The sequence below is a fragment of the Polyodon spathula genome, chromosome 43 (genome assembly GCF_017654505.1).
Source record: "Polyodon spathula isolate WHYD16114869_AA chromosome 43, ASM1765450v1, whole genome shotgun sequence".
In the NCBI taxonomy this organism is placed as follows: Eukaryota; Metazoa; Chordata; class Actinopteri; order Acipenseriformes; family Polyodontidae; genus Polyodon; species Polyodon spathula.
Genome location: NC_054576.1, coordinates 2056465 through 2080689, shown reverse-complemented (window position 1 = coordinate 2080689; position 24225 = coordinate 2056465). Strand labels below are relative to the sequence as shown.

The window sequence follows — 24225 nt, the reverse complement described above, 5'->3', positions numbered from 1 at the left end:
TGACGTGGCACCCACACACGCAGTGGAACAGCCCTCGCTGGACAGTCTGTTGGAAAACACACTGTTGCCTCAGCAGAGCTGTATTGATTCATTAAATTGATTTAGTTTGGAAGAGACTCTTGAAGAAATAACTTTTGGAATCATTTGATATTCATAAGGCATCAATACGGTTCGTTTTGTGCTTGCATGAGTTTGTTCACCTTTCCACCTGTACTTTGCATCTACGAAACACTAGCCCTTGGACTAGTCTTTTCAGAACCATTCAGAGGATAATGGAAGAGTCCACTTCTGGATGAAGAATCATGTGCTGGACTGACTCTACAGACACCATTCTTGGGCCATTGGTTAAGTTCTGCCCTGGAGGGAAGAAAGAAGGAAAGTAAGTAATCTCATCAATATCAGGGTCTAGCGCTGTATATTATAAAGACATTTCAGAGGGCTGGATCTCAACAATATCAGGGTCTAGTGCTGTATATTATAAAGACATTTCAGAGGGCTGGGTCTCATCAATATCAGGGTCTAGCGCTGTATATTATAAAGACATTTCAGAGGGCTGGATCTCATCAATATCAGGGTCTAGCGCTGTATATTATAAAGACATTTCAGAGGGCTGGATCTCATCAATATCAGGGTCTAGTGCTGTATATTATAAAGACATTTCAGAGGGCTGGATCTCATCAATATCAGGGTCTAGTGCTGTATATTATAAAGACATTTCAGAGGGCTGGATCTCATCAATATCAGGGTCTAGTGCTGTATATTATAAAGACATTTCAGAGGGCTGGATCTCATCAATATCAGGGTCTAGTGCTGTATATTATAAAGACATTTCAGAGGGCTGGATCTCATCAATATCAGGGTCTAGTGCTGTATATTATAAAGACATTTCAGAGGGCTGGATCTCATCAATATCAGGGTCTAGCGCTGTATATTATAAAGACATTTCAGAGGGCTGGATCTCATCAATATCAGGGTCTAGTGCTGTATATTATAAAGACATTTCAGAGGGCTGGGTCTCATCAATATCAGGGTCTAGTGCTGTATATTATAAAGACATTTCAGAGGGCTGGATCTCATCAATATCAGGGTCAACTTAAGCAGCAGAAGTACTGTGATGCAGCACTGGGTGTAACTATTTGTATTGGTTTCCAGTTGCGTTGACGTACCACCAGGGGGCTCTGCTGGCCTGTTCTACGCTCAAGGAATTGACGTGCTAAAGTTTAAAAGGATCCGATCCTAGTGACAGGAATTAAGAAACGTTCCTCTGAAACGATGTTCTGTGCCTGGGATGCGTTTTAGGGGTGACCGTTCGTGTTCCTCCAAAACTGTGGTTTCGAAAAAATAAATAACAACAGTCCTGAATCCTTCTGACTCAGAGCTGGTAGTTTCGCTCAATATAGGTTTCCAAGTGATGCCATTTTTTCAGAAAAATCTGTTTTCTTAACAATAGAGCTCTTTATTTTGCCATCTGACTGTGGAATATTGAAAACTGGGAACTATTTCGTGAAGGTTCCTTACAGGGGCGTCCTGCTGCTAGTCACCTGTCAGAGGTATTGATCGGCAAGGAATCCATTCATTTCACGTGCTGATATCAGAACTGGAAAAGCTGTCCTTCCCTCGCCTTTACAATCAAGCGCTAATCCATGGCGATTAAGTGAGTGTTTTTAAAAAAAGTCTGGAAGATGAGTTTTCCTCTCGTCCGTCTCATTTCGTTCACTGCCAGTCGGCTTTTAAATCGCTCGCCACGGAACTTCTGTAAAGGTGAGCGAAGGGCAGCTTATGTTGTTTGTGTAAAATGGCTCAATCAATGGGTCTTTATTTTATATAGCGCCTTTCATAGTGGACCACCATGACAAAGCGCTTTACAAGATGCAGTAAATACAAGAAAATCCATGATACTTTAAATACAGAGAAATGCTTCATACATGATATTCAGTAAAAAACAATCTATAATACTTCAAATACAGTGAAAAGAGCAGAATACAGGATATAGTAGCAGCAGCACAGCATCTGATAGCAGATATCAGGCATGGAAAGCAGGAGAGAACAGGTGGGTCTGGAGAGTTGATTTAAAGCGAGCGACAGTGGGAGAATCACGCACCAAAGCTGGGAGAGAGTTCCAGAGAGTCGGAGCTGTGAGTGGGGGATCTGTGTGATGAAGGGCATTGTAGGCGAAGCAGGAGAGTTTTGAACACACAAACACACATCCAGCAGGCTTGCAAAAGGAAAGCCGGGGCTCGGCCTCGCACATGTTCTGAGGAGATAAGCAGGCGTTTCAGAGAACAGCTCTTTCCAGTGAAGCCTCCTCTATACAGTCTGAATCACGCCCAGGCGAGGAGGGTAAGCTGGATTCAGGGGGTTGAGAGGGGGAGACAGGATCCCTGCGTCAGCAAGCTAACAACCACTTCCAGCGTCGTTGGATCCTGATGCTTCTTGGGTGTGAAGCCGTTTGCTGCTTTTGAGATTTCTACACTTGATACAGTATAATAGAGGATAGGGAACGAGATTAGGGGCACAATATGCATTACACTCCAGGAATTCAAGACAAGACTATTGCACAAGCAGATTCATCCGTTCCAGGCTTTACTGCCAGCTTGATTAGCCACAAGCTGAAGTGTGTTTTATTAAAGTTGACTGTGAAACCCGGAGTGGATCGAAGTGCTATGCAACGGGAGTCATTTTGTCCGATTCATCTTGTTCCCTACCCTCTATTGTGAGTGTTGAGTATAGAAATTTCAAGAGCAGCAAACTGCTCTCTGTCCAAGGAGAATGAGGATCCAACAGGATACTCTGAACGAGAGGAGGTCGTTCAGCCCATCAGTGCCTGTCCAGTTCCGAGCAGCCGATAGACCTCAGAACTTCGGTCAAGTCCAAGCAATTCTGCCTCAACAGAATGTCAAACCAGGGTAACCCATTCCATCCCCTCACCGCTCGCTGTGTGAAGAAGAGTCTCCTTCAACAACATGACTAGGTAACCCATTCCATCCCCTCACCACTCTCTGTGTGAAGAAGAGTCTCCTTCAGCAACATGACTAGGAAACCCATTCCATCCCCTCACCACTCTCTGTGTGAAGAAGAGTCTCCTTCAACAACATGACTAGGTAACCCATTCCATCCCCTCACCACTCTCTGTGTGAAGAAGAGTCTCCTTCAGCAACATGACTAGGTAACCAATTCCATCCCCTCTCCACTCTTTGTGTGAAGAAGAGTCTCCTTCAACAACATGACTAGGTAACCCATTCCATCCCCTCACCACTCTCTGTGTGAAGAAGAGTCTCCTTCAACAACATGACTAGGTAACCCATTCCATCCCTCACCCCTCACCACTCCTTCAGCAACATGTGTGTAACCCATTCCATACCCTCACCAAAGAAGAGTCTCCTTCAGCAACATGACTAGGTAACCCATTCCATCCCCTCACCACTCTCTGTGTGAAGAAGAGTCTCCTTCAACAACATGACTAGGTAACCCATTCCATCCCCTCACCACTCTCTGTGTGAAGAAGAGTCTCCTTCAGCAACATGACTAGGTAACCCATTCCATCCCCTCCCCACTCTCTGTGTGAAGAAGAGTCTCCTTCAGCAACATGACTAGGTAACCCATTCCATCCCCTCACCACTCTCTGTGTGAAGAAGAGTCTCCTTCAACAACATGACTAGGTAACCCATTCCATCCCCTCACCACTCTCTGTGTGAAGAAGAGTCTCCTTCAGCAACATGACTAGGTAACCCATTCCATCCCCTCACCACTCTCTGTGTGAAGAAGAGTCTCCTTCAGCAACATGACTAGGTAACCCATTCCATCCCCTCACCACTCTCTGTGTAAAGAAGAGTCTCCTTCCCTCTGTCTCCTAAGTCTGACAATCCACAAGCTTTTGTTTTTCAGAAAATTGTATTCGGTTGGTAAGGGAGCACAGAGAGGTTTTCTTAAGAAAATCTTATTGTGGGCGATCTGATTTCTCCAGGGCACCCTTAAATACTCTGTGCAAAGGGCAAAGGCCCCGACAATGTGGATGATTAAAACCACATGACCTCCGTGACGTGGAACAGTCCACTTTAATAATAACAACAATAATGCGTTAGTAATACACTGTGTCATAATTGAGGTAATATTCACAGTAGCAGTGATACAGAATTGTAAAGTTACAACGCTAGTGATCACAGTGCTCTCTGCTCTTGAAGGAGTTTGTGGCATTGCCTCGTCTTTGTTTGTCGTTCTTATTGAATGTGTGTTGTCTTCTCCAACTCTGTGGGTTTGACTGCACAGGGATGAGTGCTTTTCTGTTTCATGTGCGGCTCCCTTCTGTGACAGAATGAGCCACGGCTGAATTGTTCAATCTGATAACTTCTTATCACGAGAGCGCAGTGTGCAGAAAGCAAGCCACCAGCCACAGCCCTGGACTCTCTTTACCACTCTGAATCTGCAAGGTAATTTTCCCCATCATAAAAACAGCACAGTGTAATGATGCACTGTGTCAAAGTGTTGTAAAACCGAGAGAGTTATGGTAATGTGCATTTAAAAAAAAAAAAAAAAAAAAAAAAAAAAAACATTTTAAAATAACAATTCCCTTACTAAAAGAACAGCAAAGTGTGAGAAAGCACAGTGAAAGCATGGTGAAGCATTGTAAAGCACAGGGAGCCATGGTAAAGCGTAGGGAAGCATTGTAAAGCACAGGGAGCCATGGTAAAGCATAGGGAAGCATTGTAAAGCACAGGGAGCCATGGTAAAGCATAGGGAAGCATTGTAAAGCACAGAGAGGTAAAGGACACTAAAAAACAAACCATGGTAAACTATCCCTTATACAAGTTTCCCATAGTAAAAGCATAGCAAAGAGTAATTAAGCAATTTGTGGAACTATGCATTTACCATACCCCTTTGAGCTTAACAACGCTAACCTATGCTTTCACTGTAACTTTTATAAAGGGGCAGCTGTGCACATCACAACACAGACAATGCAGCCTCCTCGTTCTAGCGACGAGAACCCACTGCCCCTTCTGAAAATCCCTGTTGAGAAATGTTCTGGGCTGATATAGTTCTGTGCCATGCACTGATGTCCATGCCAGTGAGGAGGCATTGTGCAACACAGAAATTATTTTCAGCAGCAATTCATTGTGCTGGGATAGTTATCAAGCAGTCGTGATCAATAGCAGATGCAGTAACAGTTGTACAGAAAACACTGACGAGGGTGTTCATCTATTATAGGGGTGATGTGTGTGTCTTGTAGTTCTGTGCAGGGTGTAGGGTGGGTTTACCACTGGTTAGGGTAGTGACACTGAATGCTTGCTAATGCTGAAACCCAATTAACCCCTCACATCTTTTAATTTCTATAGAAATCGACAGCTAAACCAAAAAATAATACTAATAATAATAATAATAATAATAATAATAATAATAATAATAATAATGGAAGGAATTGAGCCTTTTTTAAATGACAAAAGAATTTAAATTTAAAAAAAAAAAAATTTAATTAAATTAAAATAAATAAATCCGCAGAGGTTACCTAGAAAAAAAAAAAAAAAGGGGGGGGGTTAAACCTTAGCGGCGGGGGGGGGGGGTATTGCGAGTCGGGTAGAGACTCTCCTGAAACGTATAACGAAGTGTGTTAGGGGGGGGGGTGGGGTAACGCTCAGTCGCTTAGAGAGGAGAGACGAACCGTGTCAGGGGGGGGGGGTAACGTCAAACCCCCATTTAACATAAATGAAAATGAACAAAAGAGAAGGAAAGAGCACTGTCCTGCGCACTTTGCATAACAAATGAGCCACACAATCTCCTGTGCCTCACCCAGCAGTTACCGAAACGGCACATTCCATTCATTGCACCACTTATCTATTTGCATTGCAGTTTTGGTAACCGCTAAAGGCTGAACAAGCAAGAAAGCACTCGCTTGTTCAAATCCTTAATGGTCCCTTATAGAAGTTTTCCACAATGAAAGCACGGCAAAATAATGAAGCACAGTAAAGGACAGAGAGGTCTGATAAAGCACAGGCAAGCATTGTAAAGCACAGAGAGGTGTGGTAAAGCATAGGGAAGCATTGTAAAGCACAGAGAGGTCTGGTAAAGCATAGGGAAGCATTGTAAAGCACAGAGAGGTCTGGTAAAGCATAGGGAAGCATTGTAAAGCACAGAGAGGTCTGGTAAAGCATAGGGAAGCATTGTAAAGCACAGAGAGGTCTGGTAAAGCATAGGGAAGCATTGTAAAGCACAGAGAGGTCTGGTAAAGCATAGGGAAGCATTGTAAAGCACAGAGAGGTGTGGTAAAGCATAGGGAAGCATTGTAAAGCACAGAGAGGTGTGGTAAAGCATAGGGAAGCATTGTAAAGCACAGAGAGGTCTGGTAAAGCATAGGCATTGTAAAGCATTGTAAAGCATAGGGAAGCATTGTAAAGCACAGAGAGGTCTGGTAAAGCATAGGGAAGCATTGTAAAGCACAGAGAGGTCTGGTAAAGCATAGGGAAACATTGTAAAGCACAAAGAGGTGTGGTAAAGCATAGGGAAGCATTTTAAAGCACAGAGAGGTATATTACAGCATAGCAGTGTAATGAAGCATAGTGAAAGCCTGGTGAAGAACATTAGTAAACATGGCAAATGTACAGTATACCCATGTAAACATACAAAGGAAAGCTGCCAAAATACTGTGCAAAAATTCCATGATAAACTTTTACGAGGGGTTAGTTTATAAGGTACCTGTATATACAGCCATGGCTTTATGTTGTAAGCCCTTCTGTAAATTTGATTTTGTTACCCGAGTCATCAGGGTAATGCCGTACGGACTAAACTGAATTCCAGTGAAGCATTAATCTGCTTGTGATATGATCGCCATGCATTCAAATGAGCAGCAGACACTGCAGAAAGACTACAGTATCACCAGTGAACTCCAGGAGTAGCAGCAGCTGTCTGTCATCTTAATAAATGAATATTTACGTCTCGTTTCAATGTCCTGTTATGTGTTTGTTTCCTGTACGATTCTCTGTTGCTGTTTGTGATCGGCTAATTTGCTAAATGGCCTGTTTTTTGGTTTAAATTCAAATCGATTGCATTTTTCTTTTTTTGCTTTAAAATAGTTTTTATTGCTAGAAACCTTTTTTTTTTTTTACAATTCAAACCAAATTTAACTCTTAATTGCTGTTTTTTCAACTCCTGTGTTTTACGTTCATGGTTCAATATTGTGTGTGTGTGTGTGTGTGGCCTGCTTTAGGATCTCTACACAAATGCATTGCATTGTGATTCTCTTTGCTTTCTGTTGCTCGGTGCTTTTGAGAACCCTTTTTTCTGTGAAAGACGCTATATAAATTCAGTTTGCTTTGAACAACCAGTTGTGGGGAAAACAAGTCCTGTTGGCTGATTACCAGGGAAGGGATTGCAGGGAAGCATGTTGGCGTTGCACTGAAGCCCAAAGTTCCTTATAGCACTACCATACCTCTCTGTGCTTTACAATGTTTCCCTATGCTTTACCATACCTCTCTGTGCTTTACAATGCTTCCCTATGCTTTACCAGACCTCTCAGTGCTTTACAATGCTTCCCTATGCTTTACCAGACCTCTCTGTGCTTTACAATGCTTCCCTATGCTTTACCAGACCTCTCTGTGCTTTACAATGTTTCCCTGTGCTTTACCATACCTCTCTGTGCTTTACAATGCTTCCCTGTGCTTTACCAGACCTCTCTGTGCTTTACAATGCTTCCCTATGCTTTACCATACCTCTCTGTGCTTTACAATGCTTCCCTATGCTTTGCTACACCTATCTGTGCTTTACAATGCTTCCCTATGCTTTACCAGACCTCTCTGTGCTTTACAATGCTTCCCTATGCTTTACCATCCCTCTCTGTGCTTTAAAATGATTCCCTATTCTTTGCTACACCTCTCTGTGCTTTACAATGCTTCCCTATGCTTTACCATGCTTGCAGTGTGCTGTGCTTTTACGATGGGGAAACTCTTTTTATGAGGATTACCCAGTGCTTTTAGACCTCCCGCTGCAAACTTATTATTATTTATTTTTTTATAACATCTTAATATATCAGTTATAAAATACATCTGTTTTATGCCGTTCTTTTTCAGTTTTATGGCCAATTTTCACCTTTCTCTAATACAGTCTGGTGACATACAAAGCCGTTCGCGTCCGATGAAAGTGACCGTTTAGTACGCTGTGGCTACTTTCTGTAAACCCACATGATTTAAAAAAAAAAAGAAATAATAATAACAATAATATTAATAATAACAAATTTAAAAAAAAAACACAACCGGCAAATCAAAACAGAAAATAAGTGTGGCAGTGAGAGAGAATTCCTCGCTCCCTGAACTTCCAGTTTAAATAACCTTAACTTTAAATGCATACATTCGTCTTGCATTGCTGCAGATGGAGGTGGTAAAGTACGAAGCAGTTTTATTAGAGGCGTGCTCTTCTCTATGCAACGTGATGCTGCTAATTTGGACCCCACCCCCCCCCTCTCTCCCCCCTCACAGTCCTTATCAGCACAAGTAACCCTCCAGCACTTCACTAGCTGGTCCTGCAACCTGCACTGCCAACCACCCTCCTCACACTTTCACCTTGGTCTTAGCAGAGGCACGCGACAACTAAGTTTAACACCAACTGGGGGGAAAAAAAACCAGCAGCCTCTTCTCTGGAGCGAGACGAATCAAGGAGTCCAGTTTAGAGGTTTGTGGGTTTTGTCTAATGTCTATAGTTTACACAGAAACGTTTAACGAGTTCAGTGTTCATCATGCACACTCTGGAACTTTATGCTTTTGTGTTTTTTGTGTTTTATAAAGTTTTATCTAAACAAAAACAACAGGATGTTTGTTACAGATCTGTAGTTTGAAGTTGTGTATTTTGGGGAGGTATGGGGATTGTTTGGAACATATATATATAATTAGAAGTATTACAAAAAAATGAAATCACAATACTCCACGAACTGTCCTCTGTACATGTTTTACACACACGCATATGTATCTGAAACAGATATAGAAATATCTAGCTCATATGTTTTTAATACATTTTCTAAAGCCACGTACAGCTGAACTTGGTAAAATTAGATTTTGATGGTGTTTAAGTGGGATGTGACTGTGGGTTAAATTCTCAGAGCTATCAAAAATTGATGCTGATTGAGAGAGTCTCTCCCAGCGTTATGGTATTCTGACAGTCTGTAATACCAGTCACAGATTTCAAGATGACACATGCTTCAGATAATTCCTCTTTTATGCGTACCTGAGGAAGGCGCTGGCCAAAAAGTTAGTTTTCCCCCACCTTCGCAAAAAATGAAACTAAAAGGTAATGTACAGTTCAAAAATAGCAAAGTTGTGTGTGCAATGGCATTTTGGGGAAAGATTGTCGAACATTGCAGTTAAAACTGTCTTAATTTAGACTTTACAAAGTTCAAAACATTACCTGCGCAGTATTTTCTGTCAGTGTTGGAGTGGGTGCATTACAATAGATTGGACTTTGCTTACCCATGTTTTGGAAATTCTGTTCATTTACCATTTGCAGGATGTTTTTAGAAATATTCATTCTCTATTTATTGTATTCAGGAATATCAAACTTTTATTAACTTTTGCTATATCCCCATTAGTTTTTTTTTAAATTGAAGGTTTTATTTCTGCGAATTCAGCATAAAAAATAAAAACATCTTCATATTTACATCAAATCAGAATATTATATGCCTGTTTTTATGATGGTTTGTATTTGTTATACCAAGTGCAAAATAAATATAAAACCACGTACCTTCATTGTCCATCCACACCTGAGACAGCTTCTCGAATTCCTGTTTTATAAAAGTGTCTTCCCTGTTAAGAACTGCAAATCAAAACGTTTCATCTAATAAAACCGCTGCAGCTTCTAAGGGTCAAAAAGTCAGTGTGCATGCATGCCTATTGTATTGCGTTGGACTGTTTTATTTTAATATTGTATTCTGCCAGCCTGTACGCGTGGCTGTGGCCAGAGATCAGCTTGTTCAGTCTGAGGAAGCCTTCTTGCCACAGCTGCGTTTATTTACAGTTCATTTATACCCTTAGCATGAGATAAGACAGGACCCGATAAAACCCATTTATCTGGACTCAGCTTTTGATAAAGGGGAGCTACGCATCCCCCCTTTTGCATCGTACACGAAGTAGCTCAGCCCAGTCAGGATTTGCACTCGGACGTGAAGCCACCTCCTGTCTTTACAGCGACTTTAACCCTTCTATCAGTCTTCGGCTCTATTTGACCCGACTCTCGTTTCCAATCAGCTTGAATGCTATTTTTCTTTTCATTTTCTGTATGATATTTGATGGCTTTTCCTAAGTTGGGGGTCATGAACTTATACACAGAAAACAGAACCTTTGAGATGTTTATTTTCTTTAAGAACAGGTCATGTGTACAAATGAGATGTTTCGGGTCACTGTGACCGGTGGCGTTTATCTATGTAGATTTGTGTGCAGGAATAAAACAAAAACTTCTTCAGTTTGTTTTTTATTATTATTATTATTATATTTGTATTATTATCTCTGGAAATGGCTGCTCCTGTTTGGAGATATTTATAAACAATATATAATCTACAAGGCAGAGCCTCATTTTCTCTGTCAGTTTTGCTGTATGGTAATATCGTTTGTGAGCAGTCTTATTTTCTATGTTCTACATACTGGCTGATAAGAGACTTTCTCAAATCCTAATTCAGAAACAGTACCCTCCTTTTTAAGTCTTTTCTCACAGTATAAAAACTTATCAGACTTCGGTGTCACAGAACACACTGCAAAGTTTGCAAGAAATGCATTGAGTTGTCTAGAAGTTTTCGAAAGGTCGCATTTTTCAATTTGTCAGTTTTTCGTGAAGCGTATGGCAAACTACAAAGCGCTGGCATATGTTAGGGCAACATTATTCAGCAGGTTTTGTTCGACTTTATGAAGCAGAATGAGTTCTTTCTGTAAGGGGATGCAAAACTTTTGGCCAGAGCTGTAGGTTGGATTTTAAAATTGCCATGTAAATGACTATAAAGCTGCGCTAAGGAGAATGGCTGCATGACAGAGAATTGAATCCATGCCAAAGAGATCTAACTGTCCTGCGTTGACTTAAAACAACACCGCAGGGAGCGTGTAGACCTTTTATTAAAATCAACACCCGATTTTTTTCAATGCGGCATAAAAAAAACAATTCTAAAAAAGTTTGTTAGAGGATGGAGCGCAGTATGTGTTCAGAAATAGTATCACAGCACACCCCTCCCAAATTCAACAGCAATGCAGGCAGATGGGGCTCGAGAATCAGATGAGGCTGCCGTTGGTGGAATGGGACCACAGTTCGCAACAGAGCTGTCAATCTCTTAACACACAAATACAATGCAAGCTGATATCTTTAATAAAAGTGATGTTGAAGCTACAACTCATACACAACACTTGTGTGTTCAACATTCTGGTTTGTTTGGTAAATGGTGACATTTTGCAGTTTTGAGATCGCTTGTATCTTCGATTCTCAGTGTGCAATGTCTACAGTTCTGGCCGAACTTTTTGCAACACCCCTATATATAGAATGAACTAATTTTGCTTCACAAAGTCCAGTGAAACCTGCTGAATAATGTTACGTTAACATATTGAATTACACGCCAGTGCTTTGTAGTAGACACGAAAAAATAATCGACAAATTGAAAAATGTAACATTTACAAACGCAACATTTTAAAACTACACGGCTTCTGTTTTTTTGCAATATCATTTTGTAGTTTTCTTTGATTGCATGATTAATAGAATCCAAATTATCTTCATAGTGCATTGCTCCGTTCTTTTGGGTTCTGGTAGTTTTATGACCCACAACCCCCCACAGTTGAAACTTGAGATTAAAAAAAAAAAATTGTTTTATCTCTTTTCCTGCAAGACTTAGTGTATCTCCATCAGCTGGTAATTTAATCAAGCATTGACCCAGTGACATGCAACTAGTTAATGTACACACATCATCTGATAAAACACACACACACACACAATCCTATCCTGAGTTTGTTTATCTTATACTGGGGGTTTTCTGGGCAGAGTTTTCTCTAAAGAGATAACCGATGCATTTAAACTAATCTAAAGCGATGTGGTTGCTCTGTCCTCTCAACCGACAACCCGAAAGGGAGAATTTCAAGCCTTATTTAGAGAGTCGCGGGTCTGCGACAGTGAGACATGTTTGAGGCGTTTCACAGTGACAGGTGAAAGTTTTGACGATCTGGGAAAGCTGTATGCCTTTCCGAAAAAAGACGCACGTTGCAAGAGGTGACGCAATTTCGACTTCTTGCACAGGGTTGGAGACCCTCGACTGAAGTCAGAAGTATGTACTGTAAACTTTGTAGCTTGCCCGTGAAAATTATTGTGCCAAAATCGTAGCCTTACATATTGCGATACATAGCATATCGTGGCCTGCATGTGGTGATAGTACCATGCTTTGTTTTTTAATATGCATCTCCATAACACTGTGCTTTACAATGCTTCCCTATGCTTTACCAGACCTCTCTGTGCTTTACAATGCTTCCCCATGCTTTACCAGACCTCTCTGTGCTTTACAATGCTTCCCTGTGCTTTACCAGACCTCTCTGTGCTTTACAATGCTTCCCAATGCTTTACCAGACCCCTCTGTGCTTTACAATGCTTCCCCATGCTTTACCAGACCTCTCTGTGCTTTACAATGCTTCCCTATGCTTTACCAGACCTCTCTGTGCTTTACAATGCTTCCCTGTGCTTTACCAGACCTCTCTGTGCTTTACAATGCTTCCCTGTGCTTTACCAGACCTTTCTGTGCTTTACAGTGCTTCCCTATGCTTTACCAGACCTCTCTGTGCTTTACAATGCTTCTCTATGCTTTACCAGACCTCTCTGTGCTTTACAATGCTTCCCTATGCTTTACCAGACCTCTCTGTGCTTTACAATGCTTATGCTGTGCTTTAGTATACTTCGCTGTGCTTTTACTGGGGAAACTGTTTCACCCATTCTATATTATTATTATTATTATTATTATTATTATTATTATGCACGGAACATGTTTAAAAGTCCCATCTCCCTGGAGACTCCTTTTAGAGAAGTTACTGGGCTCTTCGGAGAGCTAACTGCAAACCCTATTTAAACACCCGCTTCTCTAAGACGTCTTAACCCTTCCATGGATGATGCATAATAAATATGTTTTTCATCGACCTCCCCATCCAGGTCATATGAAGCTATCGTGCATTTGCATCTTTCATATGTCCCTAGTTTAATATGTATATTACTTTCATTTGTGCTGTTTAACTTGAAGATGAGCTGCACCAGGTTATTATTTGTTGAGATAAAAGTACACCAGGGTGATCTGTAATGCACAGTGAGGGGAGCGCAGGTTCCTGGTCGTGCGAAGACGCTGGTCTTCACTGGGAGCGTTGGCACTGGCGCCGGGTTAAGGAAACAAAACCGACAGTTTCTCCCCCGTCGCTCTACAGCGGGCCCTACTGACACCTGCAGGGCTTGTCCTCCAGGGGGCGGTACCGCTCATCGGCTGTGGAGCTCCTGGGCGTGGTTTGGGGATCGCAGGACGCCCACTGGCTTTCACGTCTCCCGGGCCGTCGTGCGGATCGGTGTCTCAGGGTTGGGGGAACATCATTCTTCAGAAATTCAAATCGACTTTTTTTTTTTTTTTTTTCGAAAATATTTTTATAAGGATTTTAATCATTGTGGGTGTTTTTTTTAAAATTTTTTTTATCAGAACACAAAACAGATTTCCTGGTTCCCACTGTGTCATCTCGCATTGTGCAATTTCATTCCGATTAGTTTTTATTTATCTGATTTCCTTTTGAGCATATCTCTGCCCCTGCCTTTGAAAATGAAATGCACCCTATCTGAATATCAAGGTAGTTTCCAGGGATAGCATGCGCACCAGCTTAGCCTTTGCGTTTTCAGTGTGTGTGTGTCAGTGTGTGCGTCTTTTTGTTTGCTGGTGTGTGTTGTGCCCAGATCATTGTTGTAATAAGGGCTGTGATTGCTTATCTATCTATCTATTGCTTATCTTTATATAGATAGATAGATAGATAATAAAAATATTGTCTGACTCCAGTATTTGTTTTTTATGTGACAATATATTCAAGTTTCACTGTGCAGGGTTTTCAGATGTTGTTTCCCTGTTAGAAGTTTCCCATAATAAAAACATATAATAAAGCACAGTGAAAGCATGATAACGCACAGAGAGGTCTGGTAAAGCATAGGGAAGCATTGTAAAGCACAGAGAGGTCTGGTAAAGCATAGGCAAGCATTGTAAAGCACAGAGAGGTCTGGTAAAGCATAGGGAAGCATTGTAAAGCACAGAGAGGTGTGGTAAAGCATAGGCAAGCATTGTAAAGCACAGAGAGATCTGGTAAAGCATAGGGAAGCATTGTAAAGCACAGAGAGGTCTGGTAAAGCATAGGGAAGCATTGTAAAGCACAGAGAGGTCTGGTAAAGCATAGGGAAGCATTGTAAAGCACAGAGAGGTCTGGTAAAGCATAGGGAAGCATTGTAAAGCACAGAGAGGTCTGGTAAAGCATATTAAAAAAAGAAAGTAAAGGAAGCTTAAAACCAGCAAAAATACAGTGGTAAACTTTTATTAGAGATGAAGGAGTGGCACTGTTCTCATGGGATACATATCTGTTTTTCTTTGTGTGTTTTTGTTTGCGTGCATCAAACCCAGTTGACATCGCTGGAGCGTCGCTGCCACTGTTGCCATGGACGACACAGCAGAGCAGAGCCACTGGATCTCTCCGGTTCTGATCGACACGCTCCCCACCTTCCCCGAACAGAACCTGCTGCAGCCCGCAGAAGAGCCCGACTCCTTCTACACCAGTGGGGAGACAGACTTCTCCTCCCTGCCTCCCTACTACTCCAGCCCGGCCCAGAGCCGAGCAGGGGGCGGGTATAGACACTCTCCGGGTAAGTGTGGGAGAGGGGAGAGGGGAGAGGGGGCTGCAGTCATTCGGAGAGCTTCTGAATAGAGCTACGCTGTTATTATTATTATTATTATCAGCTAACCTTCTGTACATAGGAGCTTTCCCCAGAAATCAGGGGCTGACAATCAGACCAAGGTGTTCCAATGGTAAACTAATATGATTTTTTATATATATATATATATATATATATATTTTTTTTTTTTTTTCATCCCCAGTACGGCAGGTCTACTCCTCCTCAATCCTCAACAACCTGCAGTGGCTGGAAGGCGGTGGTCATGGGCTGGCTTCTCCTTACAACACAGCCTGGTCAGCCAGTCCCTTCAGCAAGCCCTCTCTCCACCCTCACTGCAGCCCCGCGGGGGGCCCCCTCTCCCTGTACCCCCCTTCCACCGGCTCCTCCGCCCACCTCTACACCCAGCCCAAGGATATGCCCTCCTCCCCAGGCCGGGATGGCAAGGCGAGCCCCAGACCTCTGGAGGCGATGAAGGCTGAGCGACACAGCCCTGGACTAGGTGGAAGCAGTTTTCTGAGTCTGGGTTCCGGTCCCTCCCACACCCACTCCAGCTCCCTGGGACCCTACTCCCCATACATGAGCTCACCGCAGGATTACGGAACAGGGGGTCTGTATTCCAGCTCTGGGGGGGTCATGTCTCCGAATTTCTCTCCCAAGCTGCGCAACAAAATCAGACTCTCGCCACCCGGTAAGTGTGTGTGTTTTTTTTCGTTTAGATACAAAATGTTTGTAGTTTCCCGACCCCCATGCATATCGGAAGGGGGGGTTGGGGGTGGGGTGGGGGTGTGTGTAATTCAAAATGTTAACGTGACATTATTCAGCAGATGCTGTATGTAGGGTCCATTCCTGGTCCTATACTGACCTGCCCCCTTGTGTTGCGAGTGCAGAGGCGCGGGAATGTGTGAACTGCGGGGCCACTGCCACCCCCCTGTGGAGGCGCGACGGGACGGGGCACTACCTTTGCAACGCCTGTGGGCTCTACCACAAGATGAACGGGCAGAACAGACCCCTCATCAGACCCAAAAAGAGACTGGTGTGTACCCATCGGGAAAGGAGGAGGAAGGAGGGGGGAAGAGGGGTGCTGGATTAAACTGGGCTAGTCCTGTCTGCCTCTCCAGGATGGTGAAATCAGTGTATTGGGGAGAGTAGTTTAGTTTAGTTGATCTTAGTCAGCTTGATTAACCCTTTGCGGTCCATTTATTCAGCGCTTGTCAGGCGCGTCAGGGTCGCGAGGTTTAAAAATGTTTTTTTTTTTCACAGTAAAACAGGTTTAGAAGACACTGCATATCAACAGCAGACTTAGTATTGCACCCCTTGTTCGCTGTATTTTTCACATACCTCTTTGTAGACGTGCACACTGATAAACTGATCACTCGTTTTATCCCCAAACTCCTCAATAATGCGATCCGAGTCGTTATTTTATTACTGTAACATCTCAGCAAGCTCTGCAGATGATTTGATTTTCTTTGAGCGCTGGATGCAGAAGCAGCTGTCTTGTTTGTTTGTGTCCGTGTTATCTCTGTGGTGCAGGGGGAGCTAGGTGTATTGCTCAGACACGCCCCCCTTTTTTTTTCCCCTGGCTCCTGTCGGTCTCACTCGACCATTGAAAGGTTTTTTTGGCTTTTTTCCAGAGAAAAAAACGACGAGACCCGCGCTTGACGTCTTTTTTGATGATGCCGGACTGGGTCCGACATCGGACTGGAAAGGGAAAATTGTAATCTCGGACCTGGTCCGATGTAGGACCGCGAGGGGTTAAGCTTATATCAGTTTAGTTTACTGGTATGTCTGTTTTATGGATCAGGTCAGTACAGAGGGTTTCATTTCGTTTGCTGCGAGCTAAGTCTCCTAATGCTCTGTTTCTCTCTCTCTCTCTCTCTCTCTGGCTGTCAACACACAGGGCTGTGCTGTAACCAGCAGCCACAGCACCTCAAACACGCTCTCCTCCGCTCTCAACACACAGGGCTGTGCTGTAACCAGCACCACAGCACCTCAAACACGCTCTCCTCCGCTCTCAACACACAGGGCTGTGCTGTAACCAGCAGCCCAGGCAACTCCACGCTCTCCTCCGCTCTCAGCACACAGGGCTGTGCTGTAACCAGCAGCCACAGCACCTCAAACACGCTCTCCTCCGCTCTGCACACAGGGCTGTGCTGTAACCAGCAGCCCACAGCACCTCAAACACGCTCTCCTCCGCTCTCAGCACACAGGGCTGTGCTGTAACCAGCAGCCACAGCACCTCAAACACGCTCTCCTCCGCTCTCAGCACACAGGGCTGTGCTGTAACCAGCAGCCACAGCACCTCAAACACGCTCTCCTCCGCTCTCAGCACACAGGGCTGTGCTGTAACCAGCAGCCACAGCACCTCAAACACGCTCTCCTCCGCTCTCAACACACAGGGCTGTGCTGTAACCAGCAGCCACAGCACCTCAAACACGCTCTCCTCCGCTCTCAACACACAGGGCTGTGCTGTAACCAGCAGCCACAGCACCTCAAACACGCTCTCCTCCGCTCTCAGCACACAGGGCTGTGCTGTAACCAGCAGCCACAGCACCTCAAACACGCTCTCCTCCGCTCTCAGCACACAGGGCTGTGCTGTAACCAGCAGCCACAGCACCTCAAACACGCTCTCCTCCGCTCTCAGCACACAGGGCTGTGCTGTAACCAGCAGCCACAGCACCTCAAACACGCACTCCTCCGCTCTCAGCACACAGGGCTGTGCTGTAACCAGCAGCCACAGCACCTCAAACACGCTCTCCTCCGCTCTCAGCACACAGGGCTGTGCTGTAACCAGCAGTCATGCCAGTCCCAGGGCTTAAAGCAGAGGTGTCGATCATGGTTCCTGGAGGGCTCGCAGTCTCTTCTGGCTTTAGTTCCACCCCGAGCTCTCAGTTACTCAATTGGGTTAATTATTTGATTAATTTGACAGCAGGCCTCTGTGTTTCACAGGTCGTGTACCTTGAATCAAGCGCTTTAAAACTGTAAAAGACTGAAATATGTCCGATTTAACAAATAAGAACACCAGCGTTTGGGCTCTAGTGCCTTCATCAGTGTTACTGAAACTAAACTGAGTCAAGCAGAGCAGCGTTTCGGCTCTAGTGCCTTCATTAGTGTTATTGAAACTAAACTGAGTCAAGCAGAGCAGCGTTTGGGCTCTAGTGCCTTCATCAGTGTTATTAAACTAAACTGAGGCAAGCAGACCAGCGTTTGGGCTCGTATCGAAGCATATCAGCACACCCCTATTGAACAGCCCCTCTCCCCTCTCCCCCTCCCAGGTGAACAGACCCCTCACCATGAAGAAGGACGGCATCCAGACCCGAAACCGGAAGGTCTCCAGCAAATCTAAGAAGAGCAAGAAGCCGTCCGAGCCGTACCAGGATCTGGCGAGGGCTCTCTCCGACGAGAGCAGCCCCTACTGCCTGGGCCCCGGGCCCCTCCCCGGCCACATGATCCCCTTCAGCCACGCTCCCCACATAATGAGCAGTTCCCACAGCCCCCTGCACCTGCATTCCTCCGGCCTGCCCTATGGTCACTACCAGTCCTCTGGCATGGTCTCTACCATGGTGTGACGGGCAGACTTTCTCATGCTTTCCAAAGTGTGTGTGTGTAGGGGTTAAACAGCTATTCAGATCATATGATGGTGTAATGCAATGGCGCTCAATTCAGTCCACGAGATTCATTTCAGTCCTGTTTATAATGAAGCACATCTTAAGTGATGTGGTGTGGTCCAGTGGGTTAAAGAAACAGGCTTGCAGCCAGCAGGACCCTGGTTCAAATCCCAGCTCAGTAGGGTAAGCTAGTTCACACACCCTAGTCTCTGCCTTGGATAAAGACATCTGCTAAATAAACAATACAATACTTAATGGCCTCTTAGCAGTTTCCATTATCTCACTGTAGAACCAGTTTGAAATAAAACCTCTCTGGATCAGAATTGAGAACCACTGGTGTAATGAATTTTTTTTTTTTCGTATATGAGAAATCAGACAGTTACTGATCAGTCAAAACATCAAGGATGGAAATGAAACTCCGGTTGCACAGCGGTTACAACCATGCCAGGTTTTACTTCCAGCTTGATCAGCTGCAGTGTATAGGTGACAAGCTCAGGTGTGTCTGATTAAACTCTAAAGCAAAACTAAGAATGACTCTGACCGCTGTGCAACGGGAGTTTTCCCAGCCCTGAAACTCCTGTATCCTGCTTGTGGGTGCCTTCTCCATTCCCAGCTACGTGCTGTAGCTTTCCCTGTTTTCGCTGGCAGCCTGTCAGATAATTTGGAATCATCAAAGCAGAAGTTGCTCTGAATGTGTGATATTGTTGAGATGTGTTACATTGGAAATATTTTTTCTATGAAAAAAAAAAAAAAAAACCAAAACATTTCTTTGTTTAGATTTGTGAATTGTGTGGGACAGAGGGGGGCTTGTAGATGTATATATTAGTAAGCATTGCATTGGTCGGACTGAGCGACAATTGATTGTAAATAACAATAAATAAATGCTTTCCTTGATGCAGCATATCAGCATTGTGTCATTTTTTCATCATTTCACCTTGGCAGTGTTTTGGGAATCGATTTCACTTCTACAAAAGATGTGTTTTAAAGAGGTAGAATTTCTTCAGACTTCAAGAGTGGTGGGAATCTGGGTTAGATGTTGTTATCTGTTGTTAGGTGTTATTATATCTGCCAAACCTTATAAAAGTTTATCACCACTGTATTTTTTGCAGGCCCCTGTGCTTCTCTGTCCTGCTTTGTCATGCTTCACCATACCTCTCTGTGCTTTGAAGCATGGCAAAGCGCAGGCAAGCATTGTACTGTGTTTCATCACACATTGCTATGCATTCCCTGAGACAAACTTTTGTAAGGGTTAATTTACCCTGTTGCTTTCCCATACCTCTCTGTGCTTTGCAATGCTTCCCTATGCTTTACCAGACCTCTCTGTGCTTTACAATGCTTCCCTATGCTTTACCAGACCTCTCTGTGCTTTACAATGCTTCCCTATGCTTTACCAGACCTTTCTGTGCTTTACAATGCTTCCCTATGCTTTACCACACCTCTCTGTGCTTTACAATGCTTCCCTATGCTTTACCAGACCTTTCTGTGCTTTACAATGCTTCCCTATGCTTTACCAGACCTCTCTGTGCTTTACAATGCTTCCCTATACTTTACCAGACCTCTCTGTGCTTTACAATGCTTCCCTGTGCTTTACCAGACCTCTCTGTGCTTTACAATGCTTCCCTATGCTTTACCAGACCTCTCTGTGCTTTACCATACATCTCTGGGCTTCCCTATGCTTGACCATGCTTTCACTGTGCTGTCTTACACTTTGCTGTACTTTTACTGTGGGGAAACTTTTATAAGGTAACACATTAGCGCCTGTGCACACTGTGCGCAGTCCACGGCATGGTTCATGAGTGAAACTCTCTTCGTTTGGTGCTGGATCCATATTGTAACTGCCCACCTGAACTTGGGGTAAGGAAGAGAGCCTGTGCCTTAAACAGATAGAACAAAAAGCAAATGTTTGTATCATTCGATAACCCACAGAAACATGCACACACACAAAACCCAAGCATTGCTTTTGCAAAAACTGCAGGGGTGTGATGGCAGCAAATAAAACATGCATTTTAGATATAGAAGTATTTTCTAATAGATAAAGCCATTGAAAAAGACTTCTAATCAAAATGTTATTCATTCAGCGTAGTGTTTCTGTTGGAGACGCTGAGAAAGACTTTGAGTGGAAACGCTTTGCAATTGAGTTTACTTACTTAACGGGTTTACTTAAGAATGAAATAATGTCAGACGTTTGAGCAACTCGTTGAAAAGGTCGAGAAACGAAAAAAAAACAACAAAAAAAAAAACAACTTTGAACATGCATTGCAATAATAATAATAATAATAATAATAATAATGACCTGCTTTGTCAACTACACGATTTCTAGCGTTGATGCTCGTGTCAATCAATGATTGCTCTGTGTTCAGAACGGCAGGTATTGCATATAAGCGAGGTGCTGTCGATAAACTTTCTTGTTGTTATTAATAATATTATTAGCCTGCAAAGTTGAATTTGCCATGCTGAAATGACATTCATTTTAAGCCGTTCCTTTTTTTAAGCACTCCTGCAAAATTCGGCCTAACGTTGTTCACATGCTAATTTTGTCTTTTTAAAGCTAACGTTTCTACTGCAGACAAACAAAATAACATGTATTATTAAGTAGTTCAGGGTGAAGTCAGGTTTATTGAAGCAATGTTTTGCCAACAAAGCAGAAACAAATCTTTGGAAGTTTCTAGAAATTAAAAATAATGAAAAGCAACTCTTCAAGGTAATTTATTAAACGTTACTTAATTTACCCTGCGTGTGTGCGTGTGTCTGTCTGTATGTCTGTCGGTGTGTGTGTGTGTGTGTGTCTGTTTCCCTGAGTGACTGTCTCTATTCATTTCAGTGTGTTTGCATGCTATGCTATGTTTGTTATAACACAGACGGGAAATGCTTTTTGAAATAAGTTTTATTTAATACTTCAACAGTTCTGTTTAACACTTTGATCTATGAAATATTGAACACACCTGTAAACACATTCTTCATTGAATTAAATTTTCTTTTTGTATTACTTTATGGGGGGGGGGGGGGGGGGGGGGTCATCATGCATGTGCTCCATAATCAATATATAGATTTATTTTTAATATGCGTCCCACCGGGGGGGGGGGGGGGCATCATGCATGAGGTCCATATCAATATATGTGCTTTATTTTTAATATGCTTTACCATCACCTCTCTGTGCTTTTTAATATGCTTTACCACCTCTCCTCTCTGTGCTTTGCAATGCTTCCCTATGCTTTACCAGACCTCTCTGTGCTTTACAATGCTTCCCTGTGCTTTACCACACCTCTCTGTGCTTTACAATGCTTCCCTATGCTTTACCAGACCTCTCTGTGCTTTACAATGCTTCCCTATGCTTTACCAGACCTCTCTGTGCTTTACAATGCTTCCCTGTGCTTTACCAGACCTCTCTGTGCTTTACAATGCTTCCCTATGCTTTACCAGACCTCTCTGTGCTTTACAATGCTTCCCTATGCTTTACCAGACCTCTCTGTGCTTTACAATGCTTCCCTATGCTTTACCAGACCTCTCTGTGCTTTACAATGCTTCCCTATGCTTTACCAGACCTCTCTGTGCTTTACAATGCTTCCCTATGCTTTACCAGACCTCTCTGTGCTTTACAATGCTTCCCTATGCTTTACTAGACCTCTCTGTGCTTTACAATGCTTCCCTATGCTTTACCAGACCTCTCTGTGCTTTACAATGCTTCCCTATGCTTTACCAGACCTCTCTGTGCTTTACAATGCTTCCCTATGCTTTACCAGACCTCTCTGTGCTTTACAATGCTTCCCTATGCTTTACCAGACCTCTCTGTGCTTTACAATGCTTCCCTATGCTTTACCAGACCTCTCTGTGCTTTACAATGCTTCCCTATGCTTTACCAGACCTCTCTGTGCTTTACAATGCTTCCCTATGCTTTACCAGACCTCTCTGTGCTTTACAATGCTTCCCTATGCTTTACCAGACCTCTCTGTGCTTTACAATGCTTCCCTATGCTTTACCAGACCTCTCTGTGCTTTACAATGCTTCCCTATGCTTTACCAGACCTCTCTGTGCTTTACAATGCTTCCCTATGCTTTACCAGACCTCTCTGTGCTTTACAATGCTTCCCTATGCTTTACCAGACCTCTCTGTGCTTTACAATGCTTCCCTATGCTTTACCAGACCTCTCTGTGCTTTACAATGCTTCCCTATGCTTTACCAGACCTCTCTGTGCTTTACAATGCTTCCCTATGCTTTACTAGACCTCTCTGTGCTTTACAATGCTTCCCTATGCTTTACTAGACCTCTCTGTGCTTTACAATGCTTCCCTATGCTTTACTAGACCTCTCTGTGCTTTACAATGCTTCCCTATGCTTTACCAGACCTCTCTGTGCTTTACAATGCTTCCCTATGCTTTACCAGACCTCTCTGTGCTTTACAATGCTTCCCTATGCTTTACCAGACCTCTCTGTGCTTTACAATGCTTCCCTATGCTTTACCAGACCTCTCTGTGCTTTACAATGCTTCCCTATGCTTTACTAGACCTCTCTGTGCTTTACAATGCTTCCCTATGCTTTACCAGACCTCTCTGTGCTTTACAATGCTTCCCTGTGCTTTAGTAGACCTCTCTGTGCTTTACAATGCTTCCCTATGCTTTACCAGACCTCTCTGTGCTTTACAATGCTTCCCTATGCTTTACCAGACCTCTCTGTGCTTTACAATGCTTCCCTATGCTTTACCAGACCTCTCTGTGGTTTACAATACTGTCACTGACACTTAAATGTTACCGATGACTAGTATTGCTTCAGCCTTTAATATCTAGGTTCATTTTCAAAGTACCCCACAACTGTCAGTTTATGCAGAAAACGCAAAGAAAATGCGTCACAAGACGTAGTGATAGGTGACCGGTTGTTCCAAAAGTTTAATTGTATTATTACACAGGTCGCTACGTCTGATAACCAAAAGCAGGACAATCCTCCTTTTTTTGTAATTGCATATAACCGAAAACAGGTAGTGAGGGCTAAATTTATACAAATGAATCTGACAGTTATGAAGGTCGCCTTTTCAGGCGTGTGTAAATTGTATTTAAATTCCCAGCCTCCGGTTTTGCTTTGCGGTCTCGGCTGAAGTGTGGCCGCATTGTCACGCCTCTGTGTCGGTCACAGTCGAGCCATTGTCTCCGCTGCAGGAACAGCACTCATTTCACAGAGGGTGTTTTTTTTTTTTATAGCGCGTTTGGAAACCAAAAAACAAAACCTATGCAAATCCGACACTTTCCCTAAGCGGGCCGGTTTGAAGAATTTGAAAATATTTTAATAAAGTGTCACGCCAATTGTTTGGAAACCCATTTAAATATAACATTACAACCCTTCCTTTCTTCCTTCCTTTCATTCTTTCTTGTAAAGCATTGCCAAGCACAGAGAGGTCTAGTAAAGCATAGGCAAGCATTGTAAAGCTCAGAGAGGTCTGGTAAAGCACAGGGAAGCATTGTAAAGCACAGAGAGGTCTGGTAAAGCATAGGGAAGCATTGTAAAGCACAGAGAGGTCTGGTAAAGCATAGGGAAGCATTGTAAAGCACAGAGATGTCTGGTAAAGCATAGGGAAGCATTGTAAAGCACAGAGAGGTCTGCTAAAGCATAGGGAAGCATTGTAAAGCACAGAGAGGTCTGGTAAAGCATAGGGAAGCATTGTAAAGCACAGAGAGGTCTGGTAAAGCATAGGGAAGCATTGTAAAGCACAGAGAGGTCTGGTAAAGCACAGGGAAGCATTGTAAAGC

The 24225-nt window shown here is 43.3% G+C and overlaps 1 protein-coding gene across 1 annotated transcript; it reads left to right on the top strand.

The window, feature by feature from the left end:
• The first annotated feature begins 8485 nt into the window (after positions 1-8485).
• LOC121305483 (GATA-binding factor 2-like) lies at positions 8486-19392 on the top strand. Its single transcript, XM_041237125.1, has 6 exons — positions 8486-8652; positions 14618-14856; positions 15089-15574; positions 15774-15964; positions 17094-17669; positions 18075-19392. The coding sequence occupies exons 2-6, from the start codon at positions 14652-14654 to the stop codon at positions 18450-18452; spliced, it is 1836 nt and encodes a 611-aa protein (XP_041093059.1). The 5' UTR covers positions 8486-8652; positions 14618-14651; the 3' UTR covers positions 18453-19392.
• Positions 19393-24225: the final 4833 nt, after the last annotated feature.